The 23,057-nt window shown below is 62.3% G+C and overlaps 3 protein-coding genes and 1 long non-coding RNA gene across 13 annotated transcripts in view; 2 read left to right on the top strand and 2 right to left on the bottom strand.

Moving 5' to 3' along the window:
• Window positions 1-253: 253 nt before the first annotated feature.
• CALML6 (calmodulin like 6) lies at window positions 254-2,383 on the top strand. Its single transcript, XM_040458693.1, has 5 exons — window positions 254-865; window positions 1,543-1,717; window positions 1,827-1,971; window positions 2,049-2,149; window positions 2,222-2,383. Exons 1-5 carry the CDS (start codon window positions 863-865, stop codon window positions 2,266-2,268), a joined length of 471 nt encoding a protein of 156 aa, XP_040314627.1. The 5' UTR covers window positions 254-862; the 3' UTR covers window positions 2,269-2,383.
• Window positions 2,382-4,537, bottom strand: TMEM52 (transmembrane protein 52). Of its 2 annotated transcripts, XM_040458680.1 has the most exons (5): window positions 4,416-4,537; window positions 4,287-4,330; window positions 4,134-4,193; window positions 3,393-3,571; window positions 2,382-3,313 (listed from the first exon to the last, which is right to left on the bottom strand). In XM_040458680.1, exons 1-5 carry the CDS (start codon window positions 4,479-4,481, stop codon window positions 3,138-3,140), a joined length of 525 nt encoding a protein of 174 aa, XP_040314614.1. In that variant the 5' UTR covers window positions 4,482-4,537; the 3' UTR covers window positions 2,382-3,137. The 2 variants fall into 2 exon arrangements, with proteins under 2 accessions (XP_040314614.1, XP_040314616.1); XM_040458682.1 differs by lacking the exon at window positions 2,382-3,313 and having other exon boundaries at window positions 3,458-3,903; window positions 4,287-4,536.
• Window positions 4,538-7,037: 2,500 nt separating this feature from the next.
• Window positions 7,038-23,057, bottom strand: part of CFAP74 (cilia and flagella associated protein 74) — a 64,767-nt gene continuing 48,747 nt past the window's right edge. For 7 of the 9 annotated variants that reach the window (XM_040458759.1, XM_040458734.1, XM_040458749.1 and 4 more), the window contains 19 exons: window positions 20,972-21,093; window positions 18,501-18,629; window positions 18,229-18,316; window positions 17,524-17,697; window positions 16,615-16,748; window positions 14,277-14,553; window positions 13,217-13,315; window positions 12,037-12,173; window positions 11,277-11,411; window positions 11,001-11,110; window positions 10,836-10,891; window positions 10,582-10,701; window positions 10,190-10,345; window positions 9,192-9,324; window positions 8,766-8,920; window positions 8,389-8,521; window positions 8,031-8,161; window positions 7,687-7,821; window positions 7,038-7,542 (listed from right to left, as the gene is read on the bottom strand). In XM_040458759.1, the coding sequence (XP_040314693.1) occupies window positions 7,441-7,542; window positions 7,687-7,821; window positions 8,031-8,161; window positions 8,389-8,521; window positions 8,766-8,920; window positions 9,192-9,324; window positions 10,190-10,345; window positions 10,582-10,701; window positions 10,836-10,891; window positions 11,001-11,110; window positions 11,277-11,411; window positions 12,037-12,173; window positions 13,217-13,315; window positions 14,277-14,553; window positions 16,615-16,748; window positions 17,524-17,697; window positions 18,229-18,316; window positions 18,501-18,629; window positions 20,972-21,093 (2,526 nt within the window). In that variant the 3' untranslated portion in view covers window positions 7,038-7,440. Of the gene's footprint in view, window positions 7,543-7,686; window positions 7,822-7,986; window positions 8,162-8,388; window positions 8,522-8,765; window positions 8,921-9,191; window positions 9,325-10,189; window positions 10,346-10,581; window positions 10,702-10,835; window positions 10,892-11,000; window positions 11,111-11,276; window positions 11,412-12,036; window positions 12,174-13,216; window positions 13,316-14,276; window positions 14,554-16,614; window positions 16,749-17,523; window positions 17,698-18,228; window positions 18,317-18,500; window positions 18,630-20,971; window positions 21,094-23,057 lie in introns of those variants that run through there. The other 2 variants (XM_040458727.1, XR_005785557.1) reach the window with 2 other exon arrangements.
• On the top strand, window positions 12,169-12,767 carry LOC121019386 (uncharacterized). The gene is made up of 2 exons (XR_005785562.1): window positions 12,169-12,345; window positions 12,515-12,767. It is a non-coding gene; the product is annotated as an uncharacterized LOC121019386 (long non-coding RNA).

The raw sequence follows: 23,057 nt of genomic DNA on the forward strand, positions 1-23,057 counted from the left end.
AGCCCATGGGGCTCTGACCAGCACCTGCCAGCCTCCGAGCCCTGTGCCCACTGCCGGTGGGTGCGGGGAGCAGGGAGGCGCTCGCTGGACGTGATGGGGTGTGTGTGAGGGCTCAGCACACGTACGCAGGTGTGTGTGCCGCTGAGACATCTTGTCACCGAACAGCCTGGCCACGAGGCTCCCCTGAGAGCCAGCTTTGCTGTTCTGAGTGGAAGGGAGGTCAGGTTTCTCGGAGAAACCCCAGAATAGCCTCTGGCCGCGCAGAGGAAACCTGGTCTGGCCTCCCGGGAGCCGGTGAAGCGCCCTGGTCCCGTCTGTCCCACCCCCTCTTGCCTCCACCCCATGGCCAGCTGTCTCCTCCCTGGGCTGCAGACCCCCAGCCCCTTCTGCGAGGGGTGGGGGTGGGGGTGGGGCGCTCTGGCCTGGTGTGTTCTCCCCACCTGCCTTCAGAGAGTGCCTGCGAAGCATCTGGCCCGCGGGGATACGAGAGTGTCACCTGGCCAGGGTGGGCATCCCAAAAGAACCCTCGCGACTGAAGCGATGACAGGCTGAGAGGGTTCTGAGGCAGAACGGCTGAGGCTGGGGCAGGGGCCTTACCTGGGACCTAGGATCCGAGGGGGAGCTTCGGGGTGAGGGGATGCCCAGGCCAGGGCAGGCCAGAAAGGGGCTTTGTGGGTCGGGGCCAAACCTGCCCCCAAATAGGGCTGCGGGATCTCCTGGCCATACAAGGCTCTTGGAATCTGGACCCTGGGGACCCCAGGCGGCTGGGCCCAGCTAAAACGCTGCCGACACCCCATACCTCGTACTGTGTGCACAGCAGATCTGGTGCCACCGAGAGGCGTTCTCCCAGCCAGCCACAGACATGGTAAGCCTGGTCCCGGCACCCGGCGGAGCCACGGTGGGCTCCCGGGTGGTGGAACGGGAGCTGGGAGCAGGGCCCAGGGGGAGAGAGGACGGGTCAGTGCCTCCAGGCACCCGCACGGGCTAGAGGGAAGGGGCGGAGTGGGGGCTTCGCCGGCTGCTGACACCACCCTCGCGCTGGGGGCCGGGACAGGGCAGCCCTTTCTGAAGGCTGCAATGGCAGGGACAGGCAGGGCTGTCGGGGGCTAGACCACCCCTGGAAACGCCAGAACAGGCTGGGGTCCTCCACCCTGACCCGTGTCGTGCTCCCCCACGGTGCCCTTCGCCCGGTCTCGCCTGGTGTCCCCTGCCTTCGTCCCAGAGACTGGGCCTGGCCCAGCCGGGCCTCCCTCCCGTGGCCGGCCCGAGCTTCGGTGTCCCACACCTGGTCTCTGCCCCTCGTGCCCATCCCTCTACCCTGCCTGGCGGACTCCCGCTCCCTCCTTGAGACCCGTCGCTTGTGCCACCTTATCCGGTAGCCGCTCTGGGCCGGGGGCCTCCTTTTGTAAGCACAGGCCTCGACGGGTCGCCGGACGGATGGACGGGGCGGGGTGCCTTGTGCCACGTGTGCCGGGGCCTCCGAGCTCCCTCGGACGGAGGGGCAGAGGGGGGCCCTGGTGAAGCCGGGCGGCTGTCCTGCAGACGGAGCGCCTGACGGCCGAGCAGATCAAGGAGTACAAGGGGGTCTTTGAGATGTTCGACGAGGAGGGCAACGGGGAGGTGAAGACGGCGGAGCTGGAACGGCTCATGAGCCTGCTGGGCATCAACCCCACCAAGAGCGAGCTGGCTTCCATGGCCAAGGACGTGGACAGAGACAGTGAGGCCGGGCAGGGGGCAGGGCGGCTGGGGGTCACCCGCGAGCGTGAGCGGGGAGGGCTGCAGCCGCCCGCCCTCACGCGGCCTGGCCCTCTGCTTGCTCCCTGCAGACAAAGGATTCTTCAACTGTGACAGCTTCCTGGCCCTGATGGGGATTTACTGGGAGAAGGCCCAGAACCAGGAGGGCGAGCTGAGGGCAGCCTTCCGTGTCTTCGACAAGGAGGGCAAGGGCTACATCGACTGGAACACGCTTAAGTAGGGCCTGGGGCTGGGCAGGGGGTGGGCGAGGGCCAGAACCCTACGGGCTGTCACTCAGTGTGGGGGCCGCGCAGGTACGTGCTCATGAATGCAGGTGAGCCCCTCAATGAGGTAGAGGCCGAGCAGATGATGAAGGAGGCTGACAAGGACGGAGACGGAACCATTGACTATGAGGGTGAGTCGGGGACAGGCCTGGGAGCTGGGTGGCTGGGCCAGGCCGGCGGCTGACCTGTCCTCCTGCTCCCAGAGTTTGTGGCCATGATGACCGGAGAGTCCTTCAAGCTGGTCCAGTAGGAGCAGGTGCTATGGCCCTGGGAGGCCTGCCCGAAGAAGGCCACTGCCTGCTGCGGTCCACGCTGCTGCCCAGCCTGCCCCCCCCCCCCCCCGGCCAATAAACACTCCAGACAGACTCATGTGTGCTTTACTGTCCATAGCCCGGAAAGGAGGGGCTGACAGAGATGCGGGTCTGGAGAGAGGAGAGGGTTTTGTCCAGGCAGCCATGGCGCATGGCGCACGGCCCGTCCCTCCCGCTGCCCAGCTCTGGGCTCCGGACGGCAGCCTGAAGGCCGGGTTGGGGGCAGGGCGAAGACTACCATTTGCCCTGCCTGCCTGCATGGGGGAGGGGGGTGACCACCCACAGGCCCCTCCCGGAGCCCCTACAGAGGGAGATCACTTAGGGACAAATTTTATTCTGTCTCCAAAAGCCGGGGTTGTCACGGCCAGCCTGAGGCTTAGGCCTGTGGGGTCAGGGCTGAATGCAGCAGCCTTCATGTGCATGCCTGTGTGTGTGTGTGTGTGTGTGTGTGTGTGTGTGTGTGCGTGTGTGTGTGTGTGTGTGTGTGTGTGTGGCCAACATGAGGCCGGCCGGCTTGGCTGCCTGGCGTTACATAGCAACAAGGCCAGGGCTGCAGCAATGTGCTGGACGGCCAGCCTTCCCTGGGGAAGGATGGTAGGGGTGTGCTGGGGGGTCCCCGGCTGCAAGTGCCCTCGTACCGGGTCCCTCTGAGCACGGGGTGGCTGGCAGCACTGGGAGGTTCAAGAGGACCTTCCTCTGCCTTTGAGGGGCACCAGGGCTACAGCCAGGGGTGCTGGGCACTGGAGCCTGGCTCCCGGGGCCCTGCTGATGTCTCTAGGCCTCAGGCCCCAGGGAGAGGACTGGGTTACTAAGAGGAGGGTGGCTCTTCCTGTCTGGGTTTGGACATCTTGACAGCCTCTTCGTAGGAGGGTGGCAGCTCAGGGGCATACGGGCTGTAGGCAGGAGGGGTCATGGAGTCGAGGTCCAGCTCCCCAAAGGGCAGAGGCAGCCGCGTGCCCAGCGGATACTGCACAGAACTGTAAGCTGCAGGGAACCAGAGTGGGTTTGTGTGGGGATAAGTCTGGCTCTCACTCGCCCCCCCACTCCCCCTGCAGGCACTCACAAGTCACAGTGCTGTGCACCGGGCTGTCACTGTCTGTAGGGCTGACCGTCAGGCCACAAGGCTGAGGTGTTGCTGGCAGGTGTGGCTGGGTGTGTGCCCGCTTCCGGAGGCAGCAGAACCGGACACAGCTGGCTGTGACCCCGCACAGCAGCAGCAGAAGGACAGCGAGTAAGATAAGCCTGTGCAGGGAGGAGCGGGAGCCTACCACTGGACTGACCCCTGGCCACCAGGAGCCTGCTCCCCAGGGGCAGTCAGGGCCCGACTGCCCAAGACAGGACAACGGGCAGGATAAAAGAAAACCAGAGAATGAGTGTCCCTCCAGGCCAGAGACCTTTCACCAGGCCAGAGCTGGGCCTGAGGAGCTGGCCCCTCCTGGCCTCTTGCTGCTGGGCCTGTCCTGGCTGTCTCCAGGGCTGGCCACAAGTGCCTTGGGCTCACTCCCAGGACACACTGTCCCAGGCCATCTGCACAATCCTGTGCCCAGACCGATGACCGCGCTCAAGGGGGCCTCCTGCAGGGGTGAGGAAGGAGGGGGTGGGAAGCAAGCGATGAAAGGAAGTCCAGCCAAGGGCCTGTGTGCCCAGAGCTGTCCGGGATCAGGGCAGGGCCCACGTGGGAGGCTGGCTGCCCTGGTGCTGAGGGCAGGAGGTCCTGGCGACTCGGCCGAGAGGGTTCGGGGTCTGGTGGGCCCGGCCAGGGGAGAACCGTCGGACCCGGCTCGGCGCCGAGGCCTCCACTTACCCCACGTGCCACAGGCTGCTCCAGCGGGCCTGGGGCGGGCACCTGCGGGGACGGCGGCACCTGGAGCAGGTGGGGCACCAGCAGGGTCGAGTGCCCCGCCCGAGCCTCCCGACAGGGCGGGGCCAGGCCCCAGCTCCCACCCCCCTGACTTACAGGTCCGAGGGGTCGCAGCTGCCGTCTCCGAAGCCCAGCGCCACCTGTGGGGACAGGGGTGAGCCCGGGCCGGGGCGCGCCGAGCTCACACCCGCCCCGCGGTGCCCGCGCCGAGCGCCGCCGACCCACCTGCGGCAGCTGCAGGAGCGGCGGCAGCAGCAGGAGCCCACCGGCGGCCGGCACCCCCACTACCATGCTCGGCACGGACAGGGAGCCTGAGCCCGCCCGCCGCGCCCCTTTATGGAGGCTCCGCCCCGCGCAGACCCCGCCCCACGACAGCCGAGCCGCTTCACGAGGCCCCGCCCCTGCAGGCTCCGCCCATCGGAGGCCCGGTCCCGTGGCCACACCCCGGAGCCCCTGGCCTAGAGCCCCGCCCACTAGAGGCACCGCCCCTTGAAGCCGCGCCCAATATGGGTCCCGCCGCAGGGCCGCGACCGCCGGGTCTTCTCCTCCGCGTCTCAGAGCCTCGGGTCGCGGGGTGGGGGAGGTTCTCGCTCTCCGCGCGGTGCAGAGCCCCCATCCCGGCCGGGCCAGGCCTGTCCTGCAGTCAGGCTCGGTGCGGACCGGGCCAGCCCTGTTGTGGCCAGGGCCGCACAGGGTGTGTGGTCTCGGAGGGTGGCGGCCAGGACACATGTGGGCCAACTCACACACCGCGGCGCTCAAGGTGAAGGGTTTCAACAGTCAAGACTCTGGGGGGTTCTAAGCGTGTTGCTCAACGGTATTTATTTTGGTGGCGGGCTGCGGGCGCTCACTGCCTGGGGCTGCCCGGGCCCAGCCCACCCGGATTCCAACCCTGGCTCCCGGACGTTGCGGTACCCTGGAAGCAAACCACGTTTCAGGCGCACTTCGCCTTGAAAGCCATGCTCAACCCAGGGAATGTGGCCTCTGTGGTGTCTGGGCCTGGCCGTGACCATGCCCGCTGTCCATTCTTCTAGGAAAGACTGGGGGTCATTTCTGGCACCTCCCCGCTCTTCTCACCAGGCTGAGTGTGCTCGTGGTTTCCTCTCCCCTCTGCTCCACCACCGGTGGTCACGCTAAGGGAGGAGGTCGGTACAGCAAGATGCAGGGTGGTCTGTCTTGTTTGGGGAGAGTGTGGGGGGGGGAAGCTACCTTTGACCTTTCTTTTCGTTTTCTTTTTTAAAGGTTATTTATTTTGAGAGAGAGAGAGCAGGGCAGGGGCAGAGAGAGAGAGGGAGAGAGAGAGAGAATCCCAAGCAGGCTCCATGCTGTCAGTGAAGAGCCTGATGGGGGGCTCGATCCCACAAGTTGTGAAATCTTGACTTGAGCTGAAACCAATAGTCAGACACTCAACCGACTGAGCCACCCCCGCACCCCCCCCCCCCCCCACTTTTGACCTGTCTTTCTTAATTGCACTCAAGACATACTCTACATGCATCTCCCCCATTGGGAGGGCCTCCTGGGCGTGGCTCTCCCACCTGGACCTGCCAGGCACCTGCTCTTTGATCTTGCTTGATCTTGACCTGGGCTTTGCCTGGAAGCTGTCCCACACCTCCAGGCTGTGCCAGCCCCCCCCCCCCCCCCCAAGGGCCCCCTTGCTCACCCTGCTGTAGCCAAGCTGGCTAAGTCTGGCTCTTGACCATCTTTCCTCCTTCTTGCCTTCGCTGCCTTGGGAGGCCCAACTCAGGATGGGAGGGAGAAGGATGCACAGGAGTTCAGACAGAGCCTTGGCCAGTGAGTACCAGGGCCTGTTAGCAGGAGAGCTAGGCCGGGGTTTACAAGACAGTGGCTTACCCCTCCTGCCCACTAGCCAGAGCAGGACGCGAGGACCATGGCCTGCAGGGAGCAGGCCCTCCTGGAGCCTGGGTTTGGCCTGGGCTGCTGGACCTGCCTTCTCCTCTTACCTAGTGAGAAAGTGGCTTGGGCTATGGCTTGACAGCACTGGTGAGGGCACAGACAGAAGTCCTGCAAAACAGTACTTTAGGGTCACTGTCACTGGCCTGAGGTTAGGGAGATGGCAGGCTTCCGGGGATGAAGGGCACCAAGGAACTGGGGCTAGGGCAGGTGGCTCCAGGCTGGTATCCCGAAGCCTGTGCCCAGGATGGTCCCCAGATGCATCACACCCTCCACTCCTGCTCTCCTGCTGGCAGGTGCGAGACTAGGCTTGGTGGGTTGCGCATGCTGCGCACGGGGGGGCCAGACCGGATGTGCTCTGTGGGGTCGCTGTCCAACCAGCACTATCCAGAAGGCAGGGGCTGGGGTATGGGTACATTCTGAGCTCCAAAGAGTATTGTATGGCCTGTGGGGGCTTCTACCTTGAAGGACCTGTTGGAGCCCAGAAGGCTGAGCCTGGACTCGTTCCAGAAAAATGGAAAACCAAACTCATGTTCTGGGTCTCACCCTGGACCCCAGCTTAGCTCTGAAGGAGGACACGAGCATGAGTCCCCCACATTTGGTCCCTCCTCGCTTAGGGTCACCAGGGAACCTGAAACTTGGGAGCAGCAGAGAAGCCTAAGGGGTCACCCTGGCTTTGAAGCCGCCTGTACCCTTCTCCCTCCTTGATGGGCCTCCTAGGTCTGGGCTTGTCTCAACTCCAGCCCTCTACCCCCAGCACCCTGTCCTGCTAGCTGTTCCCCCAATGCTGCAGGCACCCACCCTCCAGAGGGGCAGAGTTCATCATATGGACTGATCTGTGTGCATGGTGGGGGTGGGGTGGGGTAGAAGGCACGGGGCTGCCTCCCCAGGGCTCTGTCCCCATCTCTCATTCAGTGTGCATCCCACACTGCAGGCCTGTACGAAGCAGCTCAGAAGGTTTATTGGCAGACTTGTGGGGGCAGCTCTTCCCCGCACCAGGGCTTCTAAAGGCTGGGCAGGAGGGTACTGGTGGGGCTGGGGGCTCTGAGGAGCTCAGGGTTAAGAGTACGTGTGGGTAGGATGGGCCTTGTTGCCTTGTTCTCAGTGGGGCCAGGGAGGGGTGCTCTTGGCCTCTAGACTTGCTGGGTCCAGGTCAGCAGGAAGCAGCCATGCCTGCAGGGCTGGGGTGCCCCGGCCATAGGGCCATGAAGAGGGCTGCACGTTTGAATTTGCCCAGCAGGGGATGCCCAGGTCCCAGGCCTGCGGGTGGCTTGGCCTGGTTTGCGGACCACAGGAGGGCTTCAAGAGAGAGCAGGAGGTGCGTGGAGAGACTCCTGTGGCTTCAGGGGCCGCTCACCACCTGGGCTACAAAGAAGACCTTGTAAGTCTCCTTCACATCCCCCTTGAGCTGCAGCAGGGCTGACACCACGAGTGGATGATCCAGCTGGAACGGGCGGGGAGGAAGGAAGGAGCCCCTCAGTCGACTGCCCACCTCACCTGCCCAGGGCCCGCCCAACAGCCCCCAACCTGGGTGGGGCGGGGGTATCATCCCTCCCAGCGCTCCCTGGCCAGAGTCTGTGGCACCTACGTCAAAGTCTGCAGGTGGCAGCCAGGAGATGCTGATGGTCTTGGTCTGGCCACGCTCCACGAAACCTCTGGAGGGCTCAATGGTGAAGCCCTTGTGCTGCAGAGATGCGGCGCCGTCCAGGCTGAACTCGACGGTCTGCAGGGCGCTGGCGTTACAGGTAGGCCGGCGGGCCGGGCACAGCGCCCAGGAAGCAGTGTGACAGGGGTCGAGGACGCCCGACTCCACCTGCCCTCTCAGCCCTGACCGGCAGGCTGCCCACCCACATCCACCAAGGGGCAAGGCCAGGAGGGACCAGGCTACCCAGGGCAGGGGACGCTGCAGAGGGGCCGGGTGGACCTGGTCACCTTCTTTGGAGACAGCCGGGTGGTCCGGATGCAGCCCACCCGCAGCTCTCGGGTGGCAGGAGGGGCTGGCATGTCTGTGTCTAGCCGGATGTAATCTAGGGTCACCAGGATGGGCTTCGGCTCCCCGGCTTCTGGAGAGAGAGGACCCGGCTGGGGGCCAGTGTGTGGGGGGCTGTGCCACCCGGGGCGTGAGGGAGGTGCCTAGGGGTTAGCTGGTCCTCGGGAAATCGCCCTCTGGGGGATGGGCCAGGATGCCCGCCCCACCCTTCAGGCTTCCCAGGGCTAAGGGTGCAGGCGGGCAGCTCCTCCTACTGTCCTCACACCCCGCGAGGGGGCTCCCACACCTCAGAAAACACACCTTCTCTGTGCTCAGGGTCGCAGGTGGGGATCACGGTCAGGGACTCCACAGGCACGTCCAGGGGGTCTCCACCCTCTACGAACATCATGTGCTCACGGGCCGCGCCCTTCAGAAGAATCTGGTGGGAGAGTTTCTGGGGACAAGGACCATAGCAGTCTCGTTCCAAGTCCCCGTGACGGGGGGGGGGGCTCCAGGAGGAAGGGGGCCCGTGGAACCGGGGACAGTGGGCTCTCCACTTGACGACACCCAGCCCGGCGTGGAGCCCTCAGGCACGGGCCAGGGTCTCCAAAGGGGGGCAGGCAGGGCAGGCCGGAAGGGCCCCGGACACGCGGGAAGGTGGGGGGGGGGGGGTCGAGCCGAGGCTCGTGGAGCCGCACCTTTCCGAAGAGCACCACCTGCAGCCTGTCGGAGAAGTAACGGCTCTCGTGGTCCGGGCTAAAGGTCACGGTAAAGTCCTGCGTCTTGCCGGGGTCTATGACGCCCTCGACGGGGATCACGCTGAACACGCTCTGGCCGCCGTGGTTTTGGGTGCCTGCGCGAAGGTCGGCAACGTGCGGGTCCCTTGCTCCGCCTGCAGCGCCCCTCCCCAGCCCGACGCTCTGGCCCCCAACCAATCCACTGCCCGCAGCGCACCCCCCCCCCCCACCCCCCCCAAGCCCCACCCCTGCCCCCGCCCCCCCCCCCCCCGGGCCCGCCCTCCCCCCCCCGCCCCAAGCTCCACCCCCGTCCCGCCCCCAGGGCTCGCTCTCCGCTCGCACCTGCCCTCCCCAGCAGCCGCCCCGCGCCCCCGCCCGCCAGCTCACCCACGACTTCAGTCCTCTGGGCCGGAAAGGCGAGGAACTGCGGCAGCCGCTGCTGGCTTTTGCCCCTCCTGGAGCTGGACAGGCTGTCCAGCTGCATGGAGAACCTGATGGGCAGCGCCGAGCTGTTCTGCAGCTGTGAGGACACGGACCTTCAGCGCACTGCCGTCCACCGCCGGCGCGCGGGTCACTGCGAAGGGGGTCTCAGCTCGCCCTCGCTGGGGGTCACGCCCTGCTGGCTGTCCAGCCGCCCTCCGGCCCAACCATTTTCGCCTTGCTCCCGGCACTTTCCTGGGCTGCTGGTCCATCTCACCCAGCCTCACGTTACCCCCCTTTCCCGGCCGGTGCGCCCAGCCCCCTCCACGCGCCTCGGGGAGGGAAACTCCGTGGTGGTGCGCCTTGGGCTCCACAGCGCCCCCCTCTGCCAGGCTCAGGCTGGCCTTCAGCTGAACCAACACCCTCGCCCCGTCTCTGAGAGTGCCCCTCCTCAATAAACACTTCAGGGAATCCCTGTCCTGGACCTGGTGCCAGGTCCCGACCTAAGCCGGTGGAGGAAGCAGTTCGCTGCTTGATCCCAAGGCTGGCGAGTCCCTCAGACATTGGAGAGACCTGGGGAGCCAGGCCTGCCCTCCCACAGGGGGTGGGAGGCCACAGGGCAGTGTCACGTCACCAGGAAAGTCTGTAACCCCACCCCCACCCTCCACAGCAGTGCCCAAGCTGAGCTCCTCCTCATCCCAGGTGGGGTGGCTCCTGCAAAGGCCCTGAGGCAGGAAGACAGGGAGCACTAAGAGGCGGAGCTGGTGAGGCGTGGAGGGAGGGGCACTCAGCCTTCCCCCTGCTGGACTGGGCAGTGGAGGCGGCAGCTGCTGGAGGTAGGGGCTGGATGGGGGGGGCCTGCACCTCCACTAGCTCCCCTACCAAGGCGGGTCTGACCCCTCCCAGGGTGGAGCCCTCTCCTAGGAGGCCAGGGCGGGCACCAGGTCCCCCGTGACGTGTTTCACCTTGAAGCTTGAGGACGCAGACTCTCCGGCAATCACGTAACCCATGTCGAGGACGTCCCCTTCAATGGAGCACGTGATCGTGGATGCCACGCCAGTGCCCACGAGGGTCAGAGACAGCGTGTCTCTCTTGGTGATGATGTCCAGTGTTTCTCGGGCCTGAGAAGACCACGTCCATTAGCACGGAGCAGACATCTGTCAGAGGCGTGTGCTGGGGCTCTGGGAGCAGCTGGGTCCGGGCAGACTGGAGCAGAGTGATCTGAGCTCCCTAGCCTCCTCCTGCTTGCCCGCCAGAGGTGAGGCCCGGCGGTGGGGGGGAGGGGGGGCGGTGCGGGGGACCCACTGCCTCCGGGGACCCAAGCGCACGGGCTGCAGTATGTGGGCCCGGGACTCACCAAGATGCTCTCCCGGGGAGAGAAGGACAGTGTCAGGACCTGGGTCTCGCCTGCAGGCAGCTTGCCGATGGGGGTCAGCAAGATGAAGGGGCCACTGGGGTTCAGCACAGAGAACTCCACCTGTGGCCCGGTGTCAAGGAGAGGTGGCAAGAGCAGGGCTGCAGCCCCCGCCCCCCCCCCCAGCTGCTCCCTCCCACCCCCGCGAGCCACCTGGGTCCCCGCGAGCTTCCCGGGCTGGGTGTGGACAAGGATACGGTGAGGTCCTCGGGGGAGATGTTCTGGATGGAGACCTTTTTTATGCCACGGTGTCCTGAAATAGGAAGGTGGAGTCAGAGGCCCGGGGGTGGGGGGGCGGGCACCCAGGCCTGGGCCCCCGGGGCGGGGGTGTGCCTGGGGGGCTGGGCCCAACTGGGGCTCACCTACAGCGATGTCACCGAAGTTGAAGATGGTTTTGCCTTTGTCGGAGGCCACCACGAGAGACGGTGCCACGGCTGGACACCACAGCTCCAGGTACAGGGTATTGTGGGGACTGGGGGTGGGGCAGGGTGCGCTGAGGGCGCTGTGCTCTGCACCCCGCCCTCGCCTGCCCACTTCAGCCTCCGTGCCCTTCCCTCCGGGCCCCCAGAACTGGTTCGTAGCAGAGGATGGACAGCCACTTTCTGGAAGACACCCCCTCCCCCACCAGCGCACTGCACCTGAAGCTCAGGGGTTCCGTCCCCTTCCTGTCTTCAGTGTCACCACTGGCAACGACACAGGGAACCACAAACTTGTCAAACCTCCCCTGGAAAGATCTGGCCAGGGTGGCCTGGGCAGCCTGGTACTCGTCCGAACTGGAATTAAGCAGCAGCGCACACTCAGGCCCCTGTGCCCACACTGTCCCCAGAAGCCCCGGGGGGCCCTGCCACACTCTCCCGGGCCCCGGGCCGGAGGGGTAAGGCCCCGGCTGTGGCCGTCCCAGGTATGTCTGACCAGCTGGCTTTCCCACCCTTCCCTGCTTGCTGGGGGGCCCTCCCCTACCCCAGGGTGCCGATCAGGCACCTAACCGGAGGGCCGCGTTCCTGGGGCCCCAGGCAAGGGTCCAGGGTGGGCAAGTGACTTGAGCCCGTCAGAGCTCTCCCAGCCTCACTCTGCACCTGGGGAGGCTGGGGTTGCTGAGCTGGGAATACAGGGGTCAGGGACAGCAGGGTCTCCCCCAGCCCGCAGCGTGAGGCTGTGCACAGGGACACCGGGCCCAGGAGAATGAGGTGGGCAGATGCCTCGGAAGCCAGAGCTCGAGGGGCCTCGAAGCGGTGCCCAGATTCAACTGTGTCTCAAGCCGGCCCAGCCCTGGACTTGCGGTCACATGGTTCAAAACAGTTCTGCCCCAGGCCGTCTGTGGGGAAAGTCTCCATGGGGGTCAGGGTGGGGTCTCATCAGACGGGCCCGGAGGGAGGTGTGGCCTTCTCTTGGGCCTACCTGGGCTTGAGGTCCAGTTTCTGCAGCTTGGCAGCCTGGGTGGTGGAGGCCCGGGGCGGGTGGTCCCGGCCCTGCAGCCGCAGCGTGGAGGACTGTCTCCTTAGGTCCTTCCTCTGGGTGACCGTGTCTTTGCAGGGCTGCGGGGTGGAGGCCAGCCCTGCTCAGCCCAGCAGGGGCTATGAGGGGGAGCTGTGGCCCCCGGCGGACTGACTCCTGCAGGAACCCCAGGGGCATGGGTTCGAAGGGGATGGGGACCCAAACACCAAGCGGCTCCATCAGGAAGACTGACTGCAGGTGCGACGGAGACAGGTGAGTGTCCAGAGGGAGACACAGGCTCCCAGTGCAGAGACCCCTGTGGGCCTGTGCACCAACTCGTGTTTGCCCTCAGCAACAAGGGAACTGAGGCAAAAGAGGGGTAAAGGTTTGCCCAGGGCCCGGGGTCCTCCTTCCTGGTGTCTCTTCCCCTCGCTCACTGCAGGGAGGCAAGGGCTTCTTCCCCCCGTGTGTGCTGGAGCAGCTCAAGGTGGCACGAGACGCTGGACGAGTGTGAGTCCCCAGGGCAGCAGTGGGCGGGCGTCGCTCTAGGCCATGTGACTGCACAGCTCTGTGGGTCCGTGGGACCCCCTCTCCTGGCAGGAGCCCACGTACCGCAACCTCTCTGGGGCTGGCTGGGGCAGTGGGGCCTGGCCCTTGGTGGGGTTTAGCCCTGGGCTGATACTTTCAAGTTCACATTTTTGTGTGTGTTTATTTATTTGAGAGAGAGAGAGCCAGGGGTGGGAGGGGTGGGCAGAGGATCCAAAGCAGGATCCGAAGCAGGTGGATGCTGTCAGCACAGAGCCCGACGCGGGGCTTGAACCCACGAACCGTGAGATCACGACCCGAGCCGAAGTTGGACGCTCAGCCCACCGAGCCCCCCGGGCGCCCCTCAAGTTTACATGTGTGAGGCTGTTTTCATGGGCTTTCCTTTCCGGTTGTAAGAAGCCACACCTGCCCATCAGCGTGCCCTGCCGTGGCTCGCCCTCCCGAAACTGCCCTCTGGGGACCCGGCAGTGCTGCCGCAGGCAAGCTGGCCCGGGTCCCGGAGCCTCAAGTGGTTGGTGTTCGGCTGAAAGCCTTTGTGCAGGAAGCCTCAGCCCTCCAGCCTGTGCCCCACACCCTTCTCCTCCATGTCCCCACGTACCGACTTGACCTCTGCTTCTTTGGTCAGGGTCTGGAGGGCTTCCTGGAGGATCAGCTTGGTGGGGAGCACGGGCCGGAAGGCCACCTGGACCAGGCACCTCTGCAGAGAGAGGAGCCCGGAGCCCGGAGGCCGGAGGGCGGAGCTGGCTCCCTCCGGTGCCCCGCCCTCCTCAGCTCCCGCTGTGCCCCTCCCCTGGGTGCCCCCAGGTCAGGCTCGCTGACACTCCTGTGGGGTTTCAGCTCGTGAAGGCCCTTTCCAGGGAGGTGCTCCCCGAGCACTGCCCCTGGGGGCTTGGGTAGGTTCCAGTGCCTGATCATCCAGTCCACTCTTACCACGTAGGGTGGGGGGCCGGCGACGGAGACCCCGCCCACAGCTCACGAGGCCGAGTGGGAAAGGAAACCGTGTTCAGCTGTCCACCCTAACCTGTCTCTGTGGCTGGTGCAGCTGCGGGGCAGCCCCGGGCCCCACGGAAGCTCATCCTAGGTGTCCCCGTGCTCGGGACACCATGTGGCACAGCAGGTGGCATGGGTTGGGGGAAGAGAATAAAGGAAAGAGGGAGGGAGAGGAAGGGAGGGAGCACAGAAGCCAACTGCAACACCCCTTTTGGGGACCCATACTTAGGCAGTATTGGCTAAATTTAAAGAAACGCATTTTAAAGAACCACACTAATTGAAACCTGCCAGGGTCCAGGAGTCCCCAGCACCTTCACATGCCCCTCCTTACTTGGCCCTTGTGGCAGCCACCCCAAGCCCCAGGAGGCTGGGGTGGCCCTGGGACTGGCTGAGAGGAACCACTGCCTCCAGGCCCCCTAGCTCTGTCGGGCAGAGCAGAGGCAAGAGAGCCCTTCTCAATGGAGTGGACGGACACCCTGCCCTTCTGGTGACCAGGCCCTCTGTGCCCAGCTGCTGGGAGGCCCGGGGGTCTGTGTGCCCTCAGTCCCAACTTCCAGAGCCCCCAGGCAGGTGCTTGCGGGGTCAGCCGCCCGCGGGTACCCCTGCCTCTGGGGCCGGGCCAGGCCTCCCCCGTCCCCGCCCGGCCCACCTGGGGGGCCCACACCTGCCTTTCCTGGCAGCACGGTCCCCACCAAGGGCGAGATGGTGATGGGCGAGTCGGGGGGCGGCAGGAACTCGAAGGTCGTGGGCCCCACGGGAGGGACGTCCTCGGAGCCGACTCGGGGAGCGGAGTGAGTCAGTGAGCTCATGCTCACGTGAGAGTTGATGACGTACAGCGTGGCCACGGATGTGTGGTACAGGGACGTGGCTGCAAACTTGACCTGGTAGTGGGACAGCCCCAGGGGCGGGCGGACGCCCACGGCTCGGCAAGACAGCCTGAAGCACCTGGAAGAGCAGGTGTGGGTGGCTCAGAGGCAGTGCTGGCCGTGGGGCCGGGTGCTGTGGGAGGTGGCCTCCAACGGAGACGGTGGCTCAGGTTTTGCTATCTCATTGATGAATTTTACTATCTTTTGAAAATACCACAGACCCCTGCACAGAAGCCAAAAAAGTGGACAGTTAAAAATTTCATCCCAATTTGCTGAGGAGGGAATTTCTGGCTTATTTTTGTTAGACACTCATTGACACTTGAAAATAAAACGGATAGGGGCGCCTGGGTGGTTCAGGCTGTGATTGCAAGGTTCATGAGTCCGAGCCCCACGTCGGGCTCTGTGCTGACAGCTCGGAGCCTGGAGCCGCTTAGGATTCTGTGTCTGCCTCTCTCTCTGCCCCTCCGCTGCTCATGTTCTGTCTCTCTTTCTGTTTCTGTCTCTGTCTCTCTCAAAAATAAACATTAAAACAAGAAAACTGATAAACTGCTCTTTAAATACGAGCACAGGAATCTATAAACCCTAGTGAGTTCATTTCTGTCATTACCTGTCTCAAACAAAGACAGGTAGTCCACACACCTCCGTGGTGTGGGTGTGTTTGTGCATGGGTGAGTGTTCTTGGACCACGTGCGATCACACTGGAATATGAATAAAATAAGATAACATATTAAAAAAAAAAAAAGAACAGATATTTGTTACTTTAGCTGGTGGAATGTTTACACTCCAGATCTTCGAACCCTGATTGCTACTACGCTCTCCTCGTTGGATTTCATCCTAATTACGCATATTTTAATGCCTTAAAGGCCGATGTCGACACTGCTCTGTGATGGTAATGTTGCTCATATGTTGAAATATTGAAATGTAGGGGCGCCTGGGTGGCGCAGTCGGTTAAGCGTCCGACTTCAGCCAGGTCACGATCTCGCGGTCCATGAGTTCGAGCCCCACGTCAGGCTCTGGGCTGATGGCTCAGAGCCTGGAGCCTGTTTCCGATTCTGTGTCTCCCTCTCTCTCTGCCCCTCCCCCGTTCATGCTCTGTCTCTCTCTGTCCCAAAAATAAATAAACGTTGAAAAAAAAATTAAAAAAAAAAAAAAGAAATATTGAAATGTATTTTTTTGTGTCGTGTGACCACAGGCTCTAAATGTTAAAACAAATCCTTGTGGGTGGAGAGACACTGGGGTTATTGTTAGGGATGAAGTGCAGGACTCAGTACATACACAAACTCTGCACTTTACCCCCTCAACTCTTCCCACCCGTGGACTCATCCCTGCTCCCCCACGAGTCTGTCAGATCCCAGGTGGCCACCACTCCTGCCCATGGTCACATGCCCGGGACCAGAAGAGGGTTTGGCCCGTGGGCCCTGGCCAGCCCGACCCCACCCGGGGCCGCCCAGGCCCCCAGGCGGGACCAGACAGGTCGGCACGCAGGTGGGGACAGGAGAAGAGTCAGGGTTAGAGGCGGGTGGGCGGCGCGGCTCTGTGGGGAGGTGGTCCAGCGCCCGGCTGGACACCCGCACAGGACAGTGAGGACGTTCCTCACTGGGGACTGATAGTCTCGGGCAGCAACAGGAACCGGCCCCTCATCCCGGACCACCCGGTCTGCATCCTGTTCGATTTCTCTCCCTACCACTTCCTCCGTCCCATCTGTCAGGGTGGGAACGGGAGGCTCAGGGAGGTCCAGGGTCTGTTCCCATCACACAGCATGTCAGCACAAGTGGGGCTCATGTCCAGGTCCTCCTGAGTGCAGAGAGGCAATCTACACACCACACACACTCGCACACACATGGCCACACGTGCACCCACACACAATGCACACACGTCCGCACGTGTGTGCTCCCATGCTCTCCTGCACATGTCCTCACACACACACACAGGCACGCGCGCACGCACGCACACAGATGGGCGAGCTGGCCCGGCGTGCAAGGCTCCGGATCCCAGGAGCCTGTGCCTGGGTCTGAAGTCCCTGCAGCCAGCGGTGTCTCAGCCCAGCCCCGCGGTCAACCCGGCCGCCAGCGCTCGAGGACGGAGCCAGCTGAACCTGCCGATCGGGGCCCTCTGCGCGCCCCTCGCCTGCCAGGCTCACCGGTTGATCTCCGACTTGCAGACGAGCTCGAAGTTGTACTCCTTGGCCTTGGTGGGCTGGAAGATCACGTCAAGTTGCAGCGTTTCCAGCGGCAGGATTGTCCCAAACCCGTCACTGGGCTGGACGTCCACAAACTGGCGGATGGAAAACCGTCGACGCCGAAGTGAGAACACGGTGATCTGGGGCTTATCGCGGGGGCTGCGTGGACACGCGTGGCAGGGGTGTGAGCGCATGTGTGTGTGCATGGGTGTGTAAGTGCATCTGCGAGGATGTGAGTGTCTGTCTGTCCGGGCATGTGTAAGCATGTCTGTGTGTGGAGGAGCGACCGTAGACCGGCATGTGGTGTTTGTGAGCGTGTTCGTGTGTACGTGAGTGTCGGCGTGTCTGGAGCATGTCTGTCACCACACGTGTGGTCACGGGTATATGCGAGCACGTCTATGTGCATGTGTGAGCGTGTGCGTGTACGTGAGCACACCCCTGTGAGTGTGATGTTCGTGCATGCATACGTGTGTCTGCATGCATGTAAGTGGAGGGTGGGTGGGGTGGGGGGGGCAGCCTGGTCTGAGCCCCATCCCGGCTGCCCTGCAGGGCCAGGCAGGCAGGAGTTCTGGAAGGAAGGGAGGGAGGGGAGTCCCGAGTCCTGGCAGGGCAGCGGGCCAGAGAGGGAGGGAGAGGCTGGGACAGAGAGAGGTGAGGTGAGGCGGTGGTGCGGGCAGTGGGGATGAGGAGAGGGACGGGCAGTGGGAGACGCCAGGCCGAGGTTCTTGGCGTGGGCGTGGGGCCTGGGGAGGGGTGAGGCCACCTGGTGCTGGGTGCCCGGACCCTGGGGTGGCAGCTGCCCCGGTACGTCCCCAGAGCTTCCCGACTCTGTCCCCGCACCCTGTGCCCCTCCCCGACCGAGTGAGGCACCTTGGGGAGCCCGACGAACCCAAAACCCTGGGGCAGGAGGGAGAGGTTGCAGAGGCTGACTTGGGTTCTGACGGCCTCGTACACGGTGCAGTGGCCAAAGTCCACTGCCGAGGGGCTGAGCTCCAGGTCCGAGGTGGTGACCACTGCGTGTACCGTAAACCCCACCGGCTTGATCTGAAGCGCAAAGGGCGAGTGGGCGCCGGTCACTGCCCATCCGTCTCCGCAAATGTTTCCACCGACAAGGAGGGCACAAGCATTGTGTCCACCTGGCAGCCGACGGTGTGCCCTTTCCCAGACACGAGACTCTCTGTCTCGGCCACTTCCCTGTGGTGCCTGACTTGGGAGGGCACGGAAGCAGGTGCCAAAGAAGAGGGGAGGAGCCCCAGGTGGGCGGGGCGCGGGAGGGAATGAGTGCGCACGAGTGTGCACTGTGAGTGTGCACGTGCGGCCGTGAGCACACTCGGCGTGTGCATCCGGGCACGTGTGGGCTCAGGTGCCAGGGGGACGCCCCGCTGGCCCTGCACAGCCCTCAGGTCTCTCCCTCCGATCCACAACCCCCTCCTCGTCTCCACTGTGCAGCAGCAGCCAGGGTGGGAGACAGAGCTGCGGGTCAGGTCATCGGAACCCGCCAGGGCCCTGCCTTTTGGGGGAGGCGCTCGGGTCCCCAAGAGTGTCCAGCATTCCTGGGAAGTGTCCCATGCAGACCTGGTCAGCCACCCGGATTGTCATTGGGGCCTCCAGGACTCTGCTTTCCTTGTCGAAATACTTCCCTGCATCTTCTGGGAGGGAGTGTCTGAAAGAGATAGGATGCGCTCAAGAGTACTTTTCTCCTTTATATTTGGAGAACGACCGTAGAGCTGACCTGTGAGTGTGTTTTAGGTCACACAGGAGCTACAAATGATAGGAAATACAAGAAATCTAAGAGCCAGGAGATGTGCTCCCCCAGCCTCCCAGCCCCGCGGCCTCCGGGCGCTCACCGCGGCAGGAACTTGAGCTGCACGGTGTAGGAGGACTGGGCCTGGATGTAGCCCGTCTCCGGCAGGAGCTCCATGTGGCCCCTCAGCTCCTTGCACACTTCAAACTTCAGACGCAGGGCCGTTTTCGACCTGCAGGACACGGAAGGACATCAAACAGACGCTGTGCGTCTGGTCCCGCGGGACAGGCACACTTCTCACGGGCCAGACATCCCACAGATGCACGGTGCCTGCCCTCACAAGGCAGAGGGAGAGTGGGTTTTCACAGCTCGCTTGCTAAGGGGCAGATCTCCTGATGAGGAACTTTTTTTTAATTTTGCATCTCCAAACTTTTTTTTAATTTATTTTTTTAATTTACATCCAAGTTAGTTAGCATATAGTGCAACAATGATTTCAGGAGTAGATTCCTTGATGCCCCTCCCCCATTTAGGCCACCCCCCCTCCCACAACCCCTTCAATCACCCTCAGTTTGTTCTCCATATTTATGAGTCTCTTCTGTTTTGTCCCCCTCCCTGTTTTTATATTACTTTTGTTTCCCTTTCCTTATGTTCATCTGTTTTGTCTCTTAAGGTCCTCATATGAGTGAAGTCATATGATTTTTGTCTTTCTCTGAGTAATTTCACTTAGCAGAACACCCTCCAGTTCCATCCACGTAGTTGCAAATGGCAAGATTTCATTCTTTTTGATTGCTGAGTAATACTCCATTGTATGTATATCCCACATCTTCTTTATCCATTCATCCAGAGATGGACATTTGGGCTCTTTCCATACTTTGGCTATTGTCGATGGTGCTGCTATAAACACTGGGGTGCATGTGTCCCTTCGAAACAGCACACCTGTATCCCTTGGATAAATGCCTAGTAGTGCAATTGCTGGGTCGTAAGGTGGTTCTATTTTTAATTATTTGAGGAACCTCTGTGCTGTTTTCCAGAGTGGCTGCACCAGTTAGCATTCCCACCAACAGTGCAAGAGGGTTCCCGTTTCTCCACATCGTCGCCAACATCTGCTGTTGCCTGAGTTGTTAATGTTAGCCTTTCTGACAGGTGTGAGGTGGTATCTCACGAATTGTGGTTTTGATTTGTATTTCCCTGGTGATGAGTGATGTTGAGCATTTTTTCATGTGTCGGTTGGCCATCTGGATGTCTTCTTTGGAGAAGCGTCTATTCATGTTTTTTGCCCATTTCTTCACTGGATTATTTGTTTTTTGGGTGTTGAGTTTGATAAGTTCTTTAGATTTTGAATACCAACCCTTTATCTGTCGTTGGCAAATATCTTCTCCCATTCTGTTGGCTGTCTTTTAGTTTTGCTGATCGTTACCTTCGCTGGCGGAAGCTTTTATCCTGATGGGGTCCCAATAGTTCCCTTCTTTTTGTTCCCCTGGCCTCCAGAGACATGCCGAGGAAGAAGTTGCTGCGGAATTCTTACAAACAGAAACACTGCCACCGAAGTATGTCTCCAGGTGGTTCTCAGAAACCTGAGACTTTATTGGGAAGACCTTTGCCGGGCAGGCACCTGGTGCAAGGACCTGGAGGGGTGTGGGGGCAGAGGTGGACCCCCACCCACCTGGAGCTCTGCCTGCCTCCTGCCCAGGCCAAGGTTCTGGGGGAGGCTGGGCCCCACAGGCCCCAGGATGACCAGGCCTTGTGGCTTCTCTAGGTTTTGTCCGCCTCTGACTCCAGAGCAGCCGGAGGAAGCCGCGTGCACCCCCAAACACACAGTCACCTGCTTCTGGTTAGTGCCTCTGGGAGCCCCACCCCCATCTGGGCTCACCTGGAACCTTCCTGTTTTCTGCCATGAGGCTCCCCATGCCCCTGCCTCCCTTCGAGTCTCTACCAAACCAAGTCACCTGGCCAACTCTGTCACACACACGCGCCCTGCATATGCAGCTGGGGTCTTCCTTTACCCCACAGGCCGAGTGCTGCCCCCCTCCTCTTTCCCTGTCCTCCCCCAGAAAGTGGCTGCACCTTGCACCCTGAGATAAACTGACTGGCAGAGGCTGGCCAGCCCTTGTTCCCTAAACAAATCCACTGGAGCCCCTCTCGAGGCCCCTGACATTTGTGGTCCTGAAGCTGAGACAGGCAAGTCCCCTATGCAGAAGGATGGTCACAGAGGAAGTCTGCAGGACTTCCACCCCTATGAGGCTGTTCTGCGGCTGGAAGCAGGGCCGGGCTACACCCGGTGGGCCTGGTGTCAGCAGGTGCCGGCACCAGGCGGTCTGGGGAATGAGCGCCCACTGAGTGCTAACCATGGCATTTGCCTTCTTTTCTCCATCTAAGCTGTACTTTGGTAAAAAGTATTTAGAATTGACTGCTCTGGTCTGGACGCCTTTGAAAACACATTTCCTTCCTCAGGCCTCTGTCCACATTTCCTTTCCTGGCTGGGCTCCCCACTCTCCTGTCTGTGTCCACGAGGGGCCAAGGGCCTGGGCGTGGAGGGGTCCCGGGGTCCCGGGCTCCCCTGCCTGCCGGGCTCACCGTGTGTGGACGAGGATGGAGTCCTGATACAGCCGGTCATACATGCAGATCTTCAAGTCTACGCTGGGCTTTGGCACCCACACGGGCACATCGATAGCAACGCCTGTGACTCTGAAATATAACTAAGTTTGAAGGTGTGATGTTAGGACACGCTTTTGTCCACAAAGCAGGCGATGACAGAGAATGCCAACACAGCCCAGCCTCGGCTTTTTACAAGTCTTACGAGTGCTGGGAACTTCATACTTAAACCAACTATGTTTTGGAGTTCTGTGGCCGTTTTCATATCAGATCATTTAAACAATCCTTTTTATTATCCAAATCTTCAAACATAAAAAGATAGAATGGTGGGGCGCCTGGGTGGCTCAGTTGCTCAGGTCACGATCTCACTGTTCGTGGGTCTGAGCCCTGCATCGGGCTCTGTGCTGACAGCAAGGAGCCTGCTGGGGTTTCTCTCTCTCCCTCTCTCTCTCTGCCCCGCGCCCCCAGCCCCCCAGCTCACACACACATACTCTCTCTCCCTCAAAAAAATAAGTAAAGAAACGTTAAAAAAAGAACGGTATAATGGATTGTCATGTGCCCATCACATAGCTTCGTAATTATCAACATTTTTAGCTGTTTAAAAAAAAAACCCTTTTATCACAGAATATTGCATCACACGATGGGATGGACACTTCATAAAACGGTCACAGTCAACACAGAAAGGAGGCTCAGAGGTCTCGAGGGACGAGGAGGAGTGGGAACCACTTCTCTCCCCTTCCCAGCTGCCGGCTCCTCCGGCCAAACTGAGTCCTGGGTCTGGGGAGGTTGGGGGGTCTGTGGGTGTCCTGCAGGGAGAGCATGTGTCCCTTGGGCTGGGCAGGGCCCTGGCAGGGCAGGTCCTGTCCTGCTGCTATGGTGGTGAGCTGAGGACTCCACATGCCTTCCTCCAGGACCCCCCGCCTGAGACGGGGCCACCTGCCCACAGGATGGGGTGGGGGCTACGGAGCCCAGGACTTGTGACACTTAGAACACATCAGCGAGCAGGCCAGAGGCCACACGGTCTCCGGTGCCAGAGACAAGAAGAACGTGGGGAACAAAGACAGCACCTGCTGGGAAGATGGGCTGCCGGGGGACAGGAGGGGACTCGGGCGGAAGCAGGTAGCATCGCTCCGAGGTAGGGGGAGCTGTTGAGTGCCTGGCAAGTGGCCGGGCTGATTCATGGCATGGAGCCACCCCTGCAGAGGGTCATGAGGCCCGGGAGCCTGACTGCGCCGTCAGATAACCGTGAGGAGGAGGGCGATGCCCGTGAGCACCCGAGTCAGCAGCCAGGTGAGGTGGAGGGTGACACGGGACATGCCAGGTGGAGGAAAGACAGAGACTTGGAGGACAGATGAGGGACGTTCGGAGGGCCCACGATGGGGGCTGCCCGCAATGGGAGTCCCCGCGCGGCAGTCCAGCCGGGCTCAGTGACAGAGCCTCGCACAGGCCTGCGAAAAGAGAGCCACCCTCACTGGGGCCGTCCTCGCCGGAGACAGTGGGCTGCGTCTGTGGACCGCCAGGGGGGAGGCCCACCTTGGAGATGGGCAGCGGGGCTCGGGATGCAGGCCCTTTCTCAGCTGGGGAGGATGATGGCGTGGGGACCGCGCACGCCCCACTCCTGCTGGCGGGAGGCCAGAGGGAGGGAGAGCAGCCAGGGTGTCTGCTGCCCAGATTACCCAGCAGGGCCACCGCGACCCAAGGTCACAGCCCCTGTCAGGCCGGCTTCTTTAAGAGCTTTTGGTCACCAAGTTCTAGACTTTGTTCCTTCCTGTCACCTCTGTAGGGGCGGTGTGGGGTCCTGTGGGGTCACTGTGGGGTCCTGCAGGGTCACTGTGAGATACCGTGGGTCCTGTGGGGTCACTGTGGGTCCAGTGGGAATGTTATGGGGTCACTGTGGGGTCCTGTGGGGTCACTCTGGGGTGTTGTGGGTCCTGTGGGGTCCTGTAGGGTCACTGCAGGGCCACTGTGGGTCCTGTGGAGGGTTGTGGGGTCCTGTGGGGTTGCTGTGGGTCCTGTGGAGTGTTGTGGGGTCCTGTGGGGTCGCTGTGGGTCCTGTGGAGTGTTGTGG

This window comes from Herpailurus yagouaroundi, unplaced genomic scaffold (genome assembly GCF_014898765.1).
Source record: "Herpailurus yagouaroundi ecotype Mexico unplaced genomic scaffold, PumYag 77, whole genome shotgun sequence".
Classification (NCBI taxonomy): domain Eukaryota; kingdom Metazoa; phylum Chordata; class Mammalia; order Carnivora; family Felidae; genus Herpailurus; species Herpailurus yagouaroundi.

Bases quoted from the DNA above. Each gene is read 5' to 3' on its own strand.
- CALML6 (XM_040458693.1), top strand. The intron at 1,718-1,826 runs GTGAGGCCGGGC...TGCTCCCTGCAG, and splicing joins CAAGGACGTGGACAGAGACA to ACAAAGGATTCTTCAACTGT. The intron at 2,150-2,221 runs GTGAGTCGGGGA...TCCTGCTCCCAG, and splicing joins CGGAACCATTGACTATGAGG to AGTTTGTGGCCATGATGACC.
- TMEM52 (XM_040458680.1), bottom strand. From the start codon at position 4,481: ATGGTAGTGGGGGTGCCGGCCGCCGGTGGGCTCCTGCTGCTGCCGCCG. The intron at 4,194-4,286 runs GTAAGTCAGGGG...CACCTGCTCCAG, and splicing joins AGCTGCGACCCCTCGGACCT to GTGCCGCCGTCCCCGCAGGT. The intron at 3,572-4,133 runs GTAAGTGGAGGC...CTCCCTGCACAG, and splicing joins AGCAGCCTGTGGCACGTGGG to GCTTATCTTACTCGCTGTCC.